General features: G+C 38.5%; 1 protein-coding gene across 8 annotated transcripts in view; it reads left to right on the top strand.

Moving 5' to 3' along the window:
* Positions 1-16,387, top strand: part of arhgef10la (Rho guanine nucleotide exchange factor (GEF) 10-like a) — a 170,397-nt gene extending 154,010 nt beyond the window's left edge. For all 8 annotated transcript variants that reach the window (XM_047347199.1, XM_047347197.1, XM_047347193.1 and 5 more), the window contains 3 exons: positions 7,136-7,307; positions 14,450-14,572; positions 15,074-16,387. In XM_047347199.1, the coding sequence (XP_047203155.1) occupies positions 7,136-7,307; positions 14,450-14,572; positions 15,074-15,624 (846 nt within the window). In that variant the 3' untranslated portion in view covers positions 15,625-16,387. The remainder of the gene's footprint in view (positions 1-7,135; positions 7,308-14,449; positions 14,573-15,073) is intronic.
* The last annotated feature ends 1,023 nt before the right edge of the window (positions 16,388-17,410 follow it).

Below are 17,410 nucleotides of genomic sequence, written 5' to 3'. Positions count from 1 at the left end.
CGAGTTTTCCCAAAGTCTGAAGCCCCACTTTGCTATGCAAGGTCACACAATAAAAGTGACTTTCCTTACTTTAGGCTTTAGATAGCATGTAAAATTGTAAAAATAATTTCAGACAGACTGAATAGGCATGAATGTTTGCATAGGTAGACAATTGAAAGCCTTCTGTGTTTTAAATACAACGACGTTGAATAGATCTGCAGATTTGTTTCCACATGAAACCCTCATGGCTTGCAAAAAGTTTGTAAAATAGTAATTCATAGCACTGTGATTGGCATTTAAAAATAAACCTACCTTAAAAATTGTTTTGGGGCTTTCTGTGCAACCAGAGTCCTTGCAGTCATTAAATCACGTGAACTCCGCCATCTTACAGATTGCCTGATGGTTTGTCAAAAACCAGAAGCTTAAAAGGGAAATCGGGTAACATAAGATTTGCGAAACATCAAAGTTATTGGCCTATGCAAATAAATGAATCAAGGTCTGGTATTGGAGTGTATTATACAGAGTGCTCACACATTGGTGATAGAGACAAATACAGGGTTACAGAACACAGTTAGTAAAGATTATTGCTTGTAAAATGTTGCACTCCAATACATTAGTGCATGTAGTGCATAATTGTTTTTTTCTCACAGCAGTTTTCGTTAAATAATTAATGACAGTGTAATACACCATGTGTTGTTTGCTTATCTGAGGTTGCATTTTCCTAATTTTAGGACTCGGTAATAGCCATGACTTTATAATACGTCCTGATTTTGAAACCCTTCAAATTCCAACATGGTGTAATTACTCATTACCATGGCTATAAGCTGCAACAAATGAGGAGAAGTTGAAGTTGAAAAATCTGGACTTTCCCTAAAAGGACAGCTGTTCACCAAGCTTGCTTCAGGATCCACATTATCAGGAAAGAGCTGAGCTTGGAATGTCTCAGTTTGTTCATCACCTCTTCTTCCCTTCCCCTGTCCTCCAGAGACAAATGCTTAAGCAGCTGAATGGCCATGCAATGAAGGCACAGTTCTGGTTCAGGGTATCTCCCAGAGAGCCTTGCAGGTTAGATCTGGTTACCTCTTTGCTAACCTTGTCTTACTCACTAATGTGGACCCAAGGGTGCGAGTTGCACAGGAGCCGCTGTCCGTGTAAAGAATCTTAAGCATTATTTTGCACCTCCAGGAAGAGACAGCATTTGGTGTATATCTAAAGGATCGTTAGCACACAGTCACTTTTCTTGGTTATGTTGTTTTCCCACATGGACGGTAATTGTTTTGTAAAATGTGCTGTACTTTTAAATTGTTTTTTCAGGACTTTACTGGACACCATGCCCTTTTCCATTTTATGCAGTCAAGCAGCTTGTTATGAGTCAGGAATCCTAAATCTTCATAGTCAGTCCCTTAGCGGCACAACCTTATTTAAAAATAACCTTTAATGTTTCTGGAAAAACAGGACTGTTTCTGTGGTGTCTAAATTGGCACCAGCAGAACACCAAAGGATCATCACAGCACTAACGAAGTTGTTTGTATTATTTTATTACATTGTCTCTCAACTACATGGGTAAATGAAAATTATGCACAGATAACCTCAATATTACCAAATTTCTGAAGGAAGAGGAAAAAAAATGTTTGCTGTAGGAATTGATTTTGAGCTGTCACGTCTTCTATACAGAAATCTTTTTTCAACAACTATACCTCTGTGGTGCATATTTAGGTTCTCCCACCAATATAATTTTTGTTTGTAACAAGGTGATTATGACATCTTCAGCTATCAAGAAATGTTTTAGTAAATTAAGTCCCTGGTGCTAAAACAACAGGTTCATTAACCAGTTCATCCTCGTTCTCGTACTCTTCGTCTTCCGCTTTATCCGGGACCAAGGCGTTCCCAGGCCAGCCGAGAGACATAGTCCCTCCAGCGTCCCGGGCCGTCCCCTGGGCCTCCTCCCGGTGGGACGTGCCTGGAACACCTCCCGAGGAAGGCGTCCAGGAGGCAACCAGTATAGATGCCCGTGCCACCTCAACTGGCTCCTCTCGATGTGGAGGAGCAGCGGCTCTACTCCGAGCCCCTCCTGGATGGCTGAGCTCCTCACCCTATCTCTAAGGGAGTGCCTGGCCACCCTACGGAGGAAGCTCATTTCAGCCGCTTGTATCCAGGATTTTGTTCTTTCGGTCATGACCCAAAGTTCATAGCCATAGGTGAGGGTAGGAACGTAGACCGACCGGTAAATCGAGAGCTTCGCTTTTTGGCTCAGTTCTCTCTTCACCGCAACGAACCGCCACAGTGCCCCCATTTCTGTGGCAGCCGCACCGATCCCTCTGTTGATCTCCCGCTCCATTCTTCCCTCACTCATGAACAAGATACTTAAACTCCTCCACTTGAGGCAGGAACGCCCCTCCAACATGAACAGGACAAGCCACCCTTTTCCCTTTTCCGCCTTTTCCGGTCGAGAACCATGGTCTCCCAGCCGCTTCACACTCGGCTGCGAACCGCCCCAGTGCATGCTGTAGGTCTTGGCTAGAGGGGGCCAGCAGGACCACGTCATCTGCAAAAAGAAGATACGAAATCCATTGGTTCCCAGTTCATCCTTATGGACCAAATCTGTGAAACAATCTTTATTTTCACTGAGAAAAAGCCAACACGTTAATGGCTACAACAGAGCCATCAAGTAGCCTTGGCCATTCATCTTGTCACCCTAAAAATGTAAAGCTTCCAGGTAATTTAACCAACATAAAATGTTTCTCCTTGGATAGAATTTGCCTTTTGAATACTTGTCTTTAAGATAGGTCAGAGAAGCACAAAACATCTACCATTGCATTCATTAGCTTTTGGTTATGTTCAAATATAGATCATTTCAATTTAGTCTAGAACCTCCTATTGACTGACTGATGCACCGTTCCCCTATATATTGTGAATATATATTTTATCACCTAAAATGTGTCTGATCTGATTAATGCTGCCACATTTTGTAAGGGAGATTTTGCAAAGAGTACCCTCCTCTTTGTCTCGGTAGAAGAGATGTAATGAGAAATATATACTACACTCTTCTTTGTGGAAGTTGTCATTGCAGGAAGAGGACCCAAAGGTATTTTTAGTATTAGTAAGTTCCTTAAAAATAAAGAAAAATGTACAGCAGCTCCTGTGTCAGACTTCACCTCTACTCTAAATATGAAAAAAATTATAACTTTTTACAGCAGTCAGTCATTTTCTACCGCTTATTCCATAGTGGGTCGCGGGGGAGCTGGTGCCTATCTCCAGCAGTCTATGGGCGAGAGGCAGGGTACATCCTGGACAGGTTGCCAGTCCATTGCAGGGCAACACACAAACAACCATGCACACACTCATTCATACACCTAAGGGCAATTTAGAATGACCAATTAGGCATGTCTTTGGACTGTGGGAGGAAGCCGGAGTACCTGGTGAGAACCCACACATGCACGGGGAGAACATGCACACTCCATGCAGAAAGAGCCCCGGTCGGGAATCGAACCAAGGACCTTCTTGCTGCAAGGCAACAGTGCTACCAACTGCGCCACCGTATATTTTTACAGCAGTAAGGCGAAAAACAGTTTAACTGTTGTTTCTGTATGTTCTTCTGTTATAGTTAAAGCTATACCAAAAACAGACTGAAAATAATTTACAAAACCGATCAGATTAGTGCATCTCTAGGATAGTTGTATTTGTCTCTAAGGACATTTTCAATATTTTTAAATTTCTTTCAAAAAAATCTCTGTCTATTCTATTGAGGGCCAGTATTTTTATTGGCAACTACAAGGAAAAAACTGAATTTGTGTTTATCTTTTTTTTAACAATTGATTGGATTGATTCCCTTCTGCATATTTCTTAAAGAATAGAGGTGAGGACTGAAAGCAAAGTGGCAAAGAAAAAAAAAATGTCTCAGTGGGCCATTTTGTTGCACCAGCTCATTATTTTTGTTTCTTTTTGCAAATCTTATTACAGCCATGCTCTGAACCACTCTCTCCACCAAGGACCACATTTAAGCAAACTGTGCCACTTTTGAATAGGTTTTTAAGAGTTTCACAGAAGCCTCAAAGTGTGGGTGAAATAGCAAAACATTTACTATAAACCCAATTTATCTTTGAATCAGAGCATATAAAAGGGCTAAATATCAGCAGGAATTTAGAATGAAAATCTGAATTTGAAACAGGTTAATTAGGGAGAAAACTAAGGAAATCTTAACCAATCAAGTACATTTTTATCCATAATTTAGTCAAACAGTAGGGGTTGATTGAATCTGCTGACAGCACAGACACTTTCACTTTTTATAGCTCAGTCTATGTGTTAAATGGCTCTGCTAACAAAAGAGGTCTCTCTCACTCAGATTCTACCATTCCTTAATGTAAAAGGACATGCATAATGCTTCCAGGTTCAGTACTTACTGGAAGAAATCGGTCTTTTCTGTCCACCTTATTATTTTCTGCTCCTCTTGGTTTCATCTATCACTCAGCTGTCCTGTCCACTCCCTCATCCTCACAGTGGAGTTGTGGACTCTACTCATGGCAAAGGACAAAGACACGTTGTCGCCTGGTGTAATGAAGGACTAATGAGCTGTTTAGACCAGCTGTAATGTTTGCAACTCTGGCTCTGCTGTTATTTTCCACCACTGGAAGTGGACTATAGGAGGGATGTTGCCGTTAGTGTGACATTGCCAAGCTGAGTGGAAAAGGGCACATTACTACTGTCAAGCTTCACTGACTACCTCATCTTGCCAGATTCAGTAGACTAATACCAGATTGTTGGTTGGGGGCAACATTGTGACTTGTACTTATCCCTGTATATGACACAGCTCAGTGGGCATTCAGCGCATTTGGTCCACAGTGTCTATATATCATGAAATATTTAGGGAATTCAGCTATGCAGTGTAAAGTCATATTAAATGAATATATTACTTTACTAGAAATATTAAAGACATGCTTTTAAATAAACTCTTATGCGATTTTCTTTTCTGTACTCTTTTAGTCTCCTGTGATATATTGTTGTTAGCTTACCAGAATACCCTCCAGGTGGTTTCAGACATATGGTTGGCAAGATGGCAATCTGCAACCACAGTATGTCAGCGATTGACGAGCTGAAAGCGCCTGTTAGCTCCACCATGCTTGCTAACGGTTAATGTGATAATTATGTTGTGCAACATATAGAAAGATGAGACTATGAACATTGTGTTTTTGTGCAAGCTTGGCCTGTTTGATTTAAAGTGGGTTACTGAGGGTAAAATGTGCCTTCTAATTATAAATATTTAACTTTTTGATTACTGCAAAAGCACAGAGATACATTATGTGTTAGTCTGCCAGCTATAGAAGGCACCCACTGCTGGGGCATCAATTAAAAGAGAAAAAACATCAAAGGCTTCTTTTCCCTAATTTCAAACAAAGGAGGGCCTACTGGCAAGGGCGCACAAACAGGTGGTAATCCCTGTCTGCCAGTGCACTTGGGTTGGGGTGGGTGGTACATTCTCATTTTCACTCAGCCCCCCCCTAAAAAACTGAGTAATTGCCCAGTTTTATGCAACTTGTGTATTGATGGTGATATGGGTTCCAAGATTATGCCCAAACCACCCCTTGTCACGCCAAGGACCGCAGGGGATGCATGTGTTGCCACGATAAGGCTCATTGCATTTATTTCAAACAACTCATTAAGACTCTGCCTGAAACTCTCGCTACATTGTGCTCTTTAAAAGATAGACGCCGGTAGAATTATGCAAAGAAAAAAAACAAACATTCTCTGTGCATCTGGGGCTCTGTAAATTACAAAATTAGAAGGGACATTTATATCTAATTTGCAAAAGCAAGTTTACAGCAACAAATTGATGTCATTTGGTGGTCTCTGCTGACCTCATTAGTCAGCATCAACAACCGGTAAACAAATAATGCTTTAAAAGTATGTAGAGTTTACTTACTTACAATAAAGGTTGAAATATCAAAAGCTCTCTTGCTAGGTCTGCAGTAATTAAGGATCTTTCTTGTGTGAATATAAAGTGTATGTTACAAAAGTGTTCATCATCCTTGAACTTCCATTTTTCATTTTGTTACGTTACAGCATCACGCTTCAGTGTATATTAATAGCATTTTATGTCCTAACCAACAACAAATAGCAGGACAATTGTAAGCGGTTTTCAAATTGTTTTCCTTTTTTTTTTTATCTGAAATATCTGATTTGAATCTATATAAAGTTGTGGAGAAGAAGCAAAGTTAAGTTATAAAGCAATATCCCAAGCTTTGACCATCTCACTCAAGAGCACTGTTCAGTCCATCATACAAAAACTGAAATTGTGCTGGTCAAATGAGACCAAATAGATTTTCTTTTTTATTTACACGCAAAATGCTATGTGCAGCATTCCAAAAATGACATTTGGTAGTGGTAGTATCATGCAGCGAACTGCTTTTGTTTTGTAGGGACAGTGAAGCTTGTCAAAATTGATGGGAAGATCATTTTAAGCTAAATACAGTGCAATCCTCAAAGAAAACCTATTAGCAGGACAATGTCACTAATGGGTTCAGATCAAAGCATATTTTTGTATTGGACTGGCCCAAAGTTTAAACCTAAATCCAAATGAATACAATTAAATGTGTGGCAAGAATTGAAAAATGTGGTTCACATACTGTTGCCATCCAATCTGACTGAGCTATTCTGTAAAGAATGGGAAAAATCGCTCTTTTGCAGATGTGCAAAGATGAACAATACAAAAGGCAGGGGCCTAAATACATAACACACATACATAACACTTTTTATTTCTAAAAAAGCATTTTGGAAACTATGTATTATTTTGCTTCCACTTCACAGGTAGGCATTTATTTGTGTTGTTCCCTCATAAATAAGCTGAACTTTATGAATATAACATGACAAAATATGAAAAAGTTTAAAGGGTATGGATACTTTTGCAAGGCGTTTTATTCATATTTTATGTGCATAGGGTACACATTGATGTTGACATACTTCTTACTCCTTACTTTCACAAACACTAAAATAGTAAAAATCCAGTATTTTCAATGGTAAAGAATGTGTTTTGCATAAAATCCTAGGATAGCATTAACAAGAGATCTAACCTTTCAGCTTAAGCATCTTTCTTATTAAAATCATCATCTGTCAGTGATGAGGGTAGATGTATTTTATAACTGGATTTCTCTTTTTCTTGCAGAAATTTGAAGTCCATCCAGACCCGATGGTCAGCGTTACACATGTGGCCTGTGCAGGTGGAGGAGTGTGGATGGCCTTTTCAGAGGGCTCTTCCATCCGTCTCTTTCATACGGAAACACTGGAGCTTCTGCAGGAAATCAACATTTCAACACGCTCAATGCTGCAAAGCACTGGTATACAGACACCACACATCACCACCCTTTATGCATGCAGCCATGGTTTTACCTCAGGTCTGGAACAAATGTAACTTATTGTTGCATAATATCTTACACATAGTTTTTCTTTTTGAACAATTTCCTCACAGATGTGTGATGCTTTAACAAACAATCTACTTACTTCTAGTAATAGTAGTTTTTCTTGGGTTGTTTTGTTGTTTTTGTTTGTATATGGATGCAAAAATATATCAGCAGAACAAAGAGGTTATTGTTTTTTAATAAGTTTTCATATTGTTGAGTTAATAATTGCTTATTAGGTTATGCTTTGGTGACAATGATTAGTCTAAATTCTTAATTTGAAGCCTTTGCGAAGCCATGGTGAAAGAAATAAGTCAAAGACCAAAAATAATTAAAATAAGAACGGTGAAAGGTGAAAGATAAGCAAAGATAATGAGCAGGAGCATAAAGTCCTCATATTAATGTTCCTTAAACAGTCAATCGCATAACTAACTTTCCATTGTGTAATATATTTTATATAAAAAAAGACACATGAGGATTTCTGAATTAACCCAAAGATTAATCAACACTTCAATTAAACATTATATGAATGGTCAGTAAAAGCTAATCAGTAGTCAAGAATCAAACTTATATTTATTGACTGACCCAATAAAGATGAACAATGCTAATTTCAATCTACAAACTAAGAAAATTTTATTGTTTCACATGTTCAAAATAATCTAAATTAAACCTTAAAATTTATCAAGAGTTAATCTGTCATCCAGATAGAAAGAGGCTCCACTACGTTCTTAGCTCTATACCTACTTTAATTTAAGAGAGAAATGTACAAATGAAGGTGAAACAACGAGTCAGAACCAGCCTTGATCCATCAGCTCCCAGTATCAGAAAAACCAAAACACAAGAAGACAAAGTGCCTCATTTGGTCAGATGTAAACTATGTAACTTTCAAACAACCAGCTTGCTTTTCTTCTCAGGTGGTTCCCCACCCCATGTTCTCTGGAGAGATGGCTGGGTATTGTAGACAACAACAGTTCTGTCTGCCAAAGGTCACTCTGAGATTAGCATGTGGTAATGGTCTCTTTGGGGCCAGCCTTTCAGATGTCTGGAGGTTTCATAGTTTGGATTACTGACACGATGGTGTTATATGCTAAGAGAGTTGCACCAGGAGAATTTCTAAGTGATGCTAAGCAAAGACAATATATATGGAGGAAAACAATGAACAAAGTCTTGTAAGAACTTTACATACAAATAGACAAGGGTAGCACATTATACAATCCAATCAGAAATGCAAAGGCAAAGATATTTGTTGAACTGTTCTCAAAAGCTTTTTTAGTTCTCTCCGATCAGGCTAAACAAAACCTTGATGGATTCCAAAATGTATAAATCTTCTACTGATCAGCCAATCAGATGCGGATCTGAGCTAATTTGGGCAATATGTCACAATATAGTCAATAAAAAAAAACCAAAAAAAACGATTCTTATATTTTTATATAACACTTATTGTTAGATGATAAAGGGACTTCTTACAGCTCCGAAAATATCGACAAGCTTTAACTTTAGGTATAACTCTCTCATAAATGAAGCTGTTTTCTAGCTGCTTACTTTTAAACAAATATATGTAATATTTCATTTAAAAAAAGACAAGTTCAGATTCAAGGTTTTCGCCATCATCAATGCTGAAAGAATTATGTATTACTTCAGTATTTCAAAGTAGCAAAATGAGATCCTTTGACAAATAACTGATATGTATTGTCAGGTATTTAGACAATATGTTGTTTGAGCAAAACAACTTTGCAAACATATGCTTCGCATACTCTGGCGATCCTAAGCTGCCACCTTTGGGATTAATTATTTTTTTTGGCTAGACCTATGGTTACACAAATATAATTTGGAGAGACCTGGAGAAAAGCAGTTGTTTTAGGTTAAAGTTTACATTTGTACCTCTGTTTTTTTCACACATTGCATTACTGTGAAAATACATTTTTCTTCAGGTAAGTTCTTTTTTGTATGTACCAGAAATTCCCCAGTATTTTTTGCTTTCCTTTCTGTCCCAGTTTCTTCATCCGATCTGCTTTAAAATCCTCTCACCCACTTTTATATCTCACTGCAGTCCATTTAGAATTCCTCACAGAGCACATCAATTCTGATGTTCATTTCTTCTTGATGGATTAAATATATCCATCAGCAACTGTGACTGTCTATTTTATTGCCTTTTTAAAGAAAGCACTATGATAAACATCAACGCATGAGCATACAAAGAAAAGCAAGAAAGTTCAGATGTTTTGGTACAATCCCTTAAGGACGGGGGTTCTTTTGCTCATTTATAAAACTATACCTAACATGAGAAAACTATTTATATTATGATATCACAACATTTTGTCTTTTTATATTGAATTTTAACCAATAATCCAACACACTGAGGATTTTCTTAAAAAAAAGAAAAAGCACAAAGCAACACATCTCTGTGTTTAGATAAAAGTCTTTTTTCCTTTTTAGTGGTGGAACAGAGATTTATAGGAGAACAGACTTCCACGATGATGGTATCTGGAAAAAAACAAGTGGCCCAAAGGTCATTTTCCACTCCTTTCCCTTGAAATATGCAGTGTGTGTGTAAGGAAAGGTGGCTGCCTTAAGGCTTGGCCCTGGGGAAAGTTGCAGGGTATTAAAAAAAAAGTGTTGCTTGGCTCATGTCTACAGGGTCCACGAAGAGAGGGGCATCTTTGACTTAAGTTGTGATTTGTTGGGCTCACAGGAGAAAAGAAGCTCCCCCGACACCCAACAACCACAGAAACGGAACATAAATTTTTGATAGTTTTCCCTCATCACTTGGTCTCTGCTCCCCTAGGTTTCTCCTTGACTTATGCTAGGACGTGCTGTAACGATATACCCCCTAATCCTCTACTCTAATGTGATTTCTACTCAACAGGGAATTCCAGCTGCAGTAAACAAGAGGGAACTTTCAAAGGCTAAAGAAACTGCTGATCTCTTTTGCTTTTAATAGTTCAGTCCTTAAGGTGGAAAAATAATATGCCAAAATATCCTGAGTGACATATTGGAAGGCATTTATCTTTGTAGACATCACTATTTTTAAGAAAAATACCAACTCCCTCGTAACACACTGCAGTGTGTGTACATTGCTGCAAACACAGGAGACTTGAGATTGCTGGAGGGGTTGCTGTAGCAGTTTAATCTCAAGTGCCTTTTACATTATCCCTATTTATCACTCTTGCAAAGACAAAGCAGGGTCCCCGCATCCTACGACTTAACTTCAGATTTCATGGTAACCTTTAGAGGAGGTGTTCATGAGGATCACTCGCTCACTTAAGCTCCCTAACCAAAGTACCAATAGACTCTAAAGCAATACAATCATTTGGCAGAGACATTAAAATAAAGAACTTTTTTTTTTTTTGCCAGATACTTACACCTTCCAAAAGCCTCAACTTAAATACTTATAAATATTTCTATGCCCTGGCTCAGCTTTTTCTTGCATACACAGCATCTGTGTTCTGCTTTGGATGATTCATCTCTGCACATTCTAATAAATAAATAAATTAATGAAACCACTGAGCCTTTTGTACAAAGCATCAAAATCAAAGCATGGCACAGAACAAGCGTGTAAGTACAGCTACACATGCAAATGAACACTCTCTTGGCTGTGTTCAAAATAAGTGTTGGTGTAATTCAATTAAGATTGCCATGGATGTTATGGTAAGTGGCCTTATGATAACTAGGCCACAGTGGAAGATGAAACATTAGGAACCAAAGAAGGAATGCAAAAATAAATCCACAGCAAACAATGCTGTTTTAACCTGTGTTAACTGGACGCAAAGAACGTGCTTGTATAAAAAGAGCACAATTATCTTCTGCTGTCATTACTGCAGAGCTGCGAAAACGAATGCAGCCAAAGATATAACCTGCTCCTTTTTTCATACTCTAACAAAATCTAGAAAGTTAACTCTGAACATATCTCTGTTACATTTGTCATGTTAACAGATATCAGTATTAGCTTTTAAAACCAACCAAAGATAGGATTAAATTTTAGACCATATAAGATTTATTAATTTCATAAAACACAGCAAACAACTGCTCCAGTTATATTTAAAAAAAAGTCACATTTTAAAGCTTTTGTTTTTTTAGCCACATAAAATAACTTTCTAATGAGGAACAACCCCAACTATTAGTTTTAGTTAACACATTTCTTCACATATGAACAGAGCATGGGATAATTTTTTATTCTGGGTGGTTTAGAAAATCTGTTTATTTCTTTTTATGTTTTTGCTTCAATTTTGTATTTTGTATGAGCATATTAGTTGTTTTAAGCACCTTCTATTCAAACTCATGCAGAACAAAGGCCTATCATAGTAAATGATAAACCAGTTTAGAAATTGAACTGGATTCAGCTACAACAAATTGCTATTGTCAAAAGAAATTTAAACGTTATCTCTTACAAAAAATTGCATCATTTCTGTATTTCTAGTGTTCATAGTGGCAGGTTTAGGATAGCCTGAAAGAGATCTGTGTGAGAGCGTTCTAATGTACTCGTACTCGTCGTCTTCCGCTTATCCGGGACCGGGTCGCGGGAGCAGCAGACTCAGCAGAGACGCCCAGACGTCCCTCTCTCCAGACACCTCCTCCAGCTCCACCAGGGGGAGCCCAAGGCGTTCCCAGGCCAGCCGAGAGACATAGTCCCTCCAGCGTGTCCTGGGCCGTCCCCTGGGCCTCCTGGGACGTGGGACGTGCCTGGAACACCTCCCGAGGAAGGCGTCCAGGAGGCATCCGGTATAGATGCCCGAGCCACCTCAACTGGCTCCTCTCGATGTGGAGGAGCAGCGGCTCTACTCCGAGCCCCTCCTGGATGGCCGAGCTCCTCACCCTATCTCTAAGGGAGTGCCCGGCCACCCTACGGAGGAAGCTCATTTCAGCCGCTTGTATCCGTGATCTCGTTCTTTCGGTCATGACCCAAAGTTCATGGCCATAGGTGAGGGTAGGAACGTAGACAGACCAGTAAATCGAGAGCTTTGCTTTTCAGCTCAGCTCTCTCTTCACCACAACGGACCGGCACAGCGCCCCCATTACTGTGGCAGCCGCACCGATCCGTCTGTCGATCTCCCGCTCCATTCTTCCCTCACTCGTGAACAAGACCCCGAGATACTTAAACTCCTCCACTTGAGGCAGGAACTCCCCTCCAACCTGAAGAGGACAATTTGTGATTTAAAGAGCTTTCAAAGATGCCGTAAGCTTCTTAATTTAGAAATATGAATCATTATCACCAATTCTAAAATAATACAGGAAGTCAGCAGAGTTTGAGAGCAGTCCTTGCTCCACATCATTTGTGTTGGCAGACAAGCATCATAAACCTAAATTAAATGCTTGAATATATTTTCTTTTTGCATTTTGAAATTTTGTTTAAAACAAAGAATGCCAGGGCTGCATATTATATAATAAATATATTGTACTACAATGTGTTCAGTATTAATGCAGTAGACTGAAATGCAATAATGGTTGGCTAATATATTCCAAATCTCATAAATTCACACTTTACATGCCAAGATGATATTTACTCTGCTGGATAGAGTCTTTCTAAATTAGATGCTCCCATGGAACAAATAATAGTTAACAAGGCACTAAATATCCTGCAAACCCAAATAAGACATATGAGCAAAATGTGGATTATCTCAAGTGATATCATCACAGTATTTATCAGTGATATCATCATTGCATGATTTTCTGATATTGTACAGCCCTTGTACAAACCTCAGTTAAAATAGCAGTTTTTGTTTGAAAAAAAAAAAACATTTGGAGAAAACATAAGATCATAGAATACAATCATTACTTGGCAGAAATATCTGCTGCTTGTTCCATAACCAGTTCCTGTCTTACCGCTTCATCCTTTTTGGAGCAATATCCATGGTCTGCAATGTCTCTGTTCCATATTTTCTCAACCTTTTATCATGGCAACTGTGGCATGATATTTGTAATGCTTTTAATTTTTTTGTACCCTTCTTCTGACAAAAATAAAATGAAACAGTGATATCCTTTGAATCCTTTGTAACCTCTCTCCAAACTCCAAGGATGCAAACGAGCCAATGTCAGGAAAATATTTTTATGTCCTACATTTATTGTAACAAATTTATTTGTTTTTTGTTAAAGTGGACATGACATTTCACGTTAAAGATGGAAAAGGATATATCATGGAGCAGGGGTGGAGAATCCAGGTCCAGAAAGTAAAAACCTTGTCTAGTTTTCTAGATAGTTCCTATCTATGTTGTGGAGATGGAAATGTAAACCGTTGGAACTAATCTCTGTACAGGCTTTTTCTTTCTGGACCTGGATTGCCCACCTCTGTCATGGATTCACTTTTTAAATCTAAAAAACTTGGCCCTTATAAAAGGGCAGTGCATACTTTATGGGCCACTGTAAGTAATTAAGTAAGTCAGTCAGTCAGTCAAGTTTATTTATAAAGAGCAGACACAAAGTCCCAAAACACTGTACAGGAAAATCACAGTAAGATCTACATAAAAAGCACAATACAATCACCACATAAAAGCCTATATAAAAGACTTTTGACTGAAATCTAAAGTAAACTGTAGACTTTAAACATATCTTACCACTTTCTCTGTGATTGTTTCTAGCCAATTTAAAATCCTTTCATGTCCTCATATCCTTTAAGAAAATGATATGTCTTTATTGTCAGCAGACCGTGATATCATCACTGGTGCATGAAGAGTAAAAACAACAAAAGGGCAAGTTGGTTCCCTGTGAGCAACACCGTCAGTTATGTCATGTTGTGTTTGACACATGTTCCCAGAGACAAGTATCTGTAGAGCAGCAAGTGCAACTACAAAGCTTTCCATTCAAAAGTGCCTAGATCTCAAACACAACAAAAGTCTGCAACAGAGTCTGGTTTGCTGTGTGGTCCTCTACAAAAGACCTCTTTAATGTGGATTGGCAGCAAGAAAACAGTTCCAAGTTTTTTATAACCATGCATAACACTTAAAGCTAACACATCACTGGCCAAGAATAAGTATTTTTACTTTTTTCGTCACAGTTAACAGGGAGTTAAATACTGTAATTTCAGGTTTGTTATTCTCTTACAATAGATTACAAGGAAAAATAAATTTTTCATGTTTTCTATATTACAGGTCAAAAGAACATGCGGGTGACAAGTCTTCTAATTTGCCAAGGGTTGTTATGGGTGGGCACAGCCCAAGGCTTAATCATCACTCTTCCGGTTCCAAAACTGGAGGGCATCCCCAAAATAACAGGTATGGCTGAACATCATCTTGTGAGGCCAAAAGAAACTGGAAGAGACTGTTTTTGATGGAAAATTACTCTGCACTGCCCATTATTGAGGTAGTACTTCACATTTTTCACGTGTCTGTGGGAATCAGTGCAAATATTATCAGCTAACCCACAAATCATTCTGAATATTTATGCTTGCAGCACATTTTAAAACTGCCTGGCACTGTTTAGTTTGTCACACAAGTAAATAAGGCGACTTCTAGCCACTTTTTTGCAAGTGAGTTTATTGAATAATATGTAAATCCCCCACAAGCAATGGGTAGAGTTATTGCTTCAACAGTCACAAAATTATGGAAAATAATTTCAGTAAACTTAATGACATGATGGAAAGCATTGTTTAAGTAATTTTTTTTAGTCTACATTATTCAGCTCGAAGAATTTAATAATTGAGCATGTGATTGACATCCACCTTGTCCCAGCATTTTTCCTTTGAAAGGCACCTGATGCATTTATGATTTTTGCAGGAAAGGGAATGATCTCCCTAAATGCTCACTGTGGACCAGTGGACTTTCTCGTGGCAACCATCAGCACTCTGTCTCCTGATCTGCTCAAGAGGGATTCTGTTGGAGATGGACCAGACTCTGCCTGCGGAGGTGAGGACCGAAGCGACACCTCGTCTCTGGAATCCTTGCAACCTTCCGGTTGCTACAAAGCAGAAGAGAAAGGCAAAGGACGGGGCGTTCTGCTGCAATACAGGCTGCGCTCTACGTCAGGACTGCCGGGACGGCCGCTGACAGCACAGGGCGACGAGGCGTCCGACTCCTCCCTGGAGTCTCTGGAGCACAGCGTGGAGGACGGATCTATCTACGAACTCAGCGATGACCCAGAGATGTGGGTTCGGGGACGTCCCTGTGAGAGGGACGCGGTGCGTAGAGACAGGGTGATCTCTGCTGCAGTCATATCAGGAGGAAAAGGTTTTCGTAGACTGAAGGAAGGAGCTGCAGCAGGTTCCAGGACAAGTGGAGACTGTTTAGAAAATATTCTTATGGTATGGCAGCTCCCACTGACAGTGTGATATGTAAAAAATACGAGATATGTATTTATCGAAATCTACTCAACTTTGCCTTGAATCACATGCTTCACAAATACAGCAGATTTGAATGTATGAGAAAACTCTGCCACTGTTACATAGCTTGGTGTTATATCATTTTAGCCTGAGGATAAAGGACGACTTGTTGTTTGTGACAGGCACTACTAGTCTAGAAAGATGTTAAATGTTCAGGATTGTGTATCATCATCTAGCCAGCTGTGGCAGAGGTCACCTCAGATTAGTTCCATGCCATCATACTTATCTGGTTTCTCTTCCTGCCTTTGTTGGGACTGATTTGCCTCACTTTACCCTCATCAAGGCTGCATGTGCTCTGCCACATTTAATAAATTCAGAGGTCTTCAAATAAGAGTGTCAATGGACAAGACATGTTTGGGAAGAAGCTTTTCTAGAATCCGCCATGCTCCACAGAGTTAGAAATGGATGCGTTCTGTATGTGATCCTGTGGTAGAGATCTCATCTATTTTAGAGCTGGAAGCTGAAGGCAAACATTATATCAAAAGGCACGTTAGCATCACTTTATTAGTGATGCATTTATGTTTCATCCCGTAAAATGTGAACAGATAACACCTCCTAATATGTATGAAAAAATAGTCTGTGTGTTTCTAAAAAATTACATCTTTCTGCTGTTATGTCGCAGTTTTTAGAAATAACAAATGTTTTGCTCTGAATATCTTGTCAACCTTTTTATTTGACATGTCAGTACAAACCTTGGAAGTACAACAACTGATTTTGGAATCTTTTTATTGTGTTCAAAAGTTAGTCTATTACAAAGGACTCTGATCAAACAAGACCTTTCTGTACCAGATTTTATAGAATCATTTCCAAGACTATCCTCCATTAGCAGCATATTTGCAGGCATTTTTCAGCTTCTTTGTTCACCGTCCAAATAATACAAATATGCACACAAACCTGTTAATTCTGCAACACAAAGGTTACACATCTAACACAAGTGACACATCAAAAACTAGATTTGGATGAAACATTGTGGACAGCTAAAAAACTGAGTATTTACTATTATTTTTGCTTCTTAATATCATAAGGAAGATTCAGAATTAAAAGGTATGATTTTTCATGTTGAAATTTTACAACTAACAAGTGAGCATCATGTCTCTTGCTTTTTTTTATCAGGCATGGTAAATGAAATAGATTTCCATGACAAACTCAATACAACCGCTAATCTTTATATAATAAAGATGTGTTCATACTAACATTAAGCAAATCCTCCCTCCCATGTAGTTTGTTGGCCGTCATGTCCTGAGATCACCTAAAATATTATGTAATCTGTTATTAACCTGCTAAGCATTTAAAAAAACTTTTTTTAAAAGATAGCAATTAATAATTTAATAAGGAATGTAAACATGAAAGGTACTATCTAATCATTTTTAAACTTGTACAAGGACCTTGTATTCTCCCAACAACTGCAAGAATGTTGAATCAAAAGTGGTATGAAAGGAACTCAGTGGTACTGCATAACCTCTAAATGTTTTTCCTTTAAAATGGTTTACTTGCAAACTGTATTAGCTTATCAAGCTTGTAACATGACGAATTAACCCTTGATTCAGAGTAAAGCAGAAGGTACAGGCTTTCCAATGTGTATTTTTAAAGTCTTTTGGCACATACAAACAAAACTGCATATTTCTTGGAAACCAAGCAATGGCGATGATTGCAGCATATTGTTTTTTTCCTCAACTCAGCATAATCTATTCCTTAGTCAGGAAAAGAGTTTTTCACACTTTACAAATCAAATTTA

The sequence above is a fragment of the Girardinichthys multiradiatus genome, chromosome 20, assembly GCF_021462225.1.
Source record: "Girardinichthys multiradiatus isolate DD_20200921_A chromosome 20, DD_fGirMul_XY1, whole genome shotgun sequence".
NCBI classification, from domain to species: Eukaryota; Metazoa; Chordata; class Actinopteri; order Cyprinodontiformes; family Goodeidae; genus Girardinichthys; species Girardinichthys multiradiatus.
Note: the sequence above shows the minus strand (reverse complement) of the source record. Positions and strands in the feature narration are given on the sequence as shown.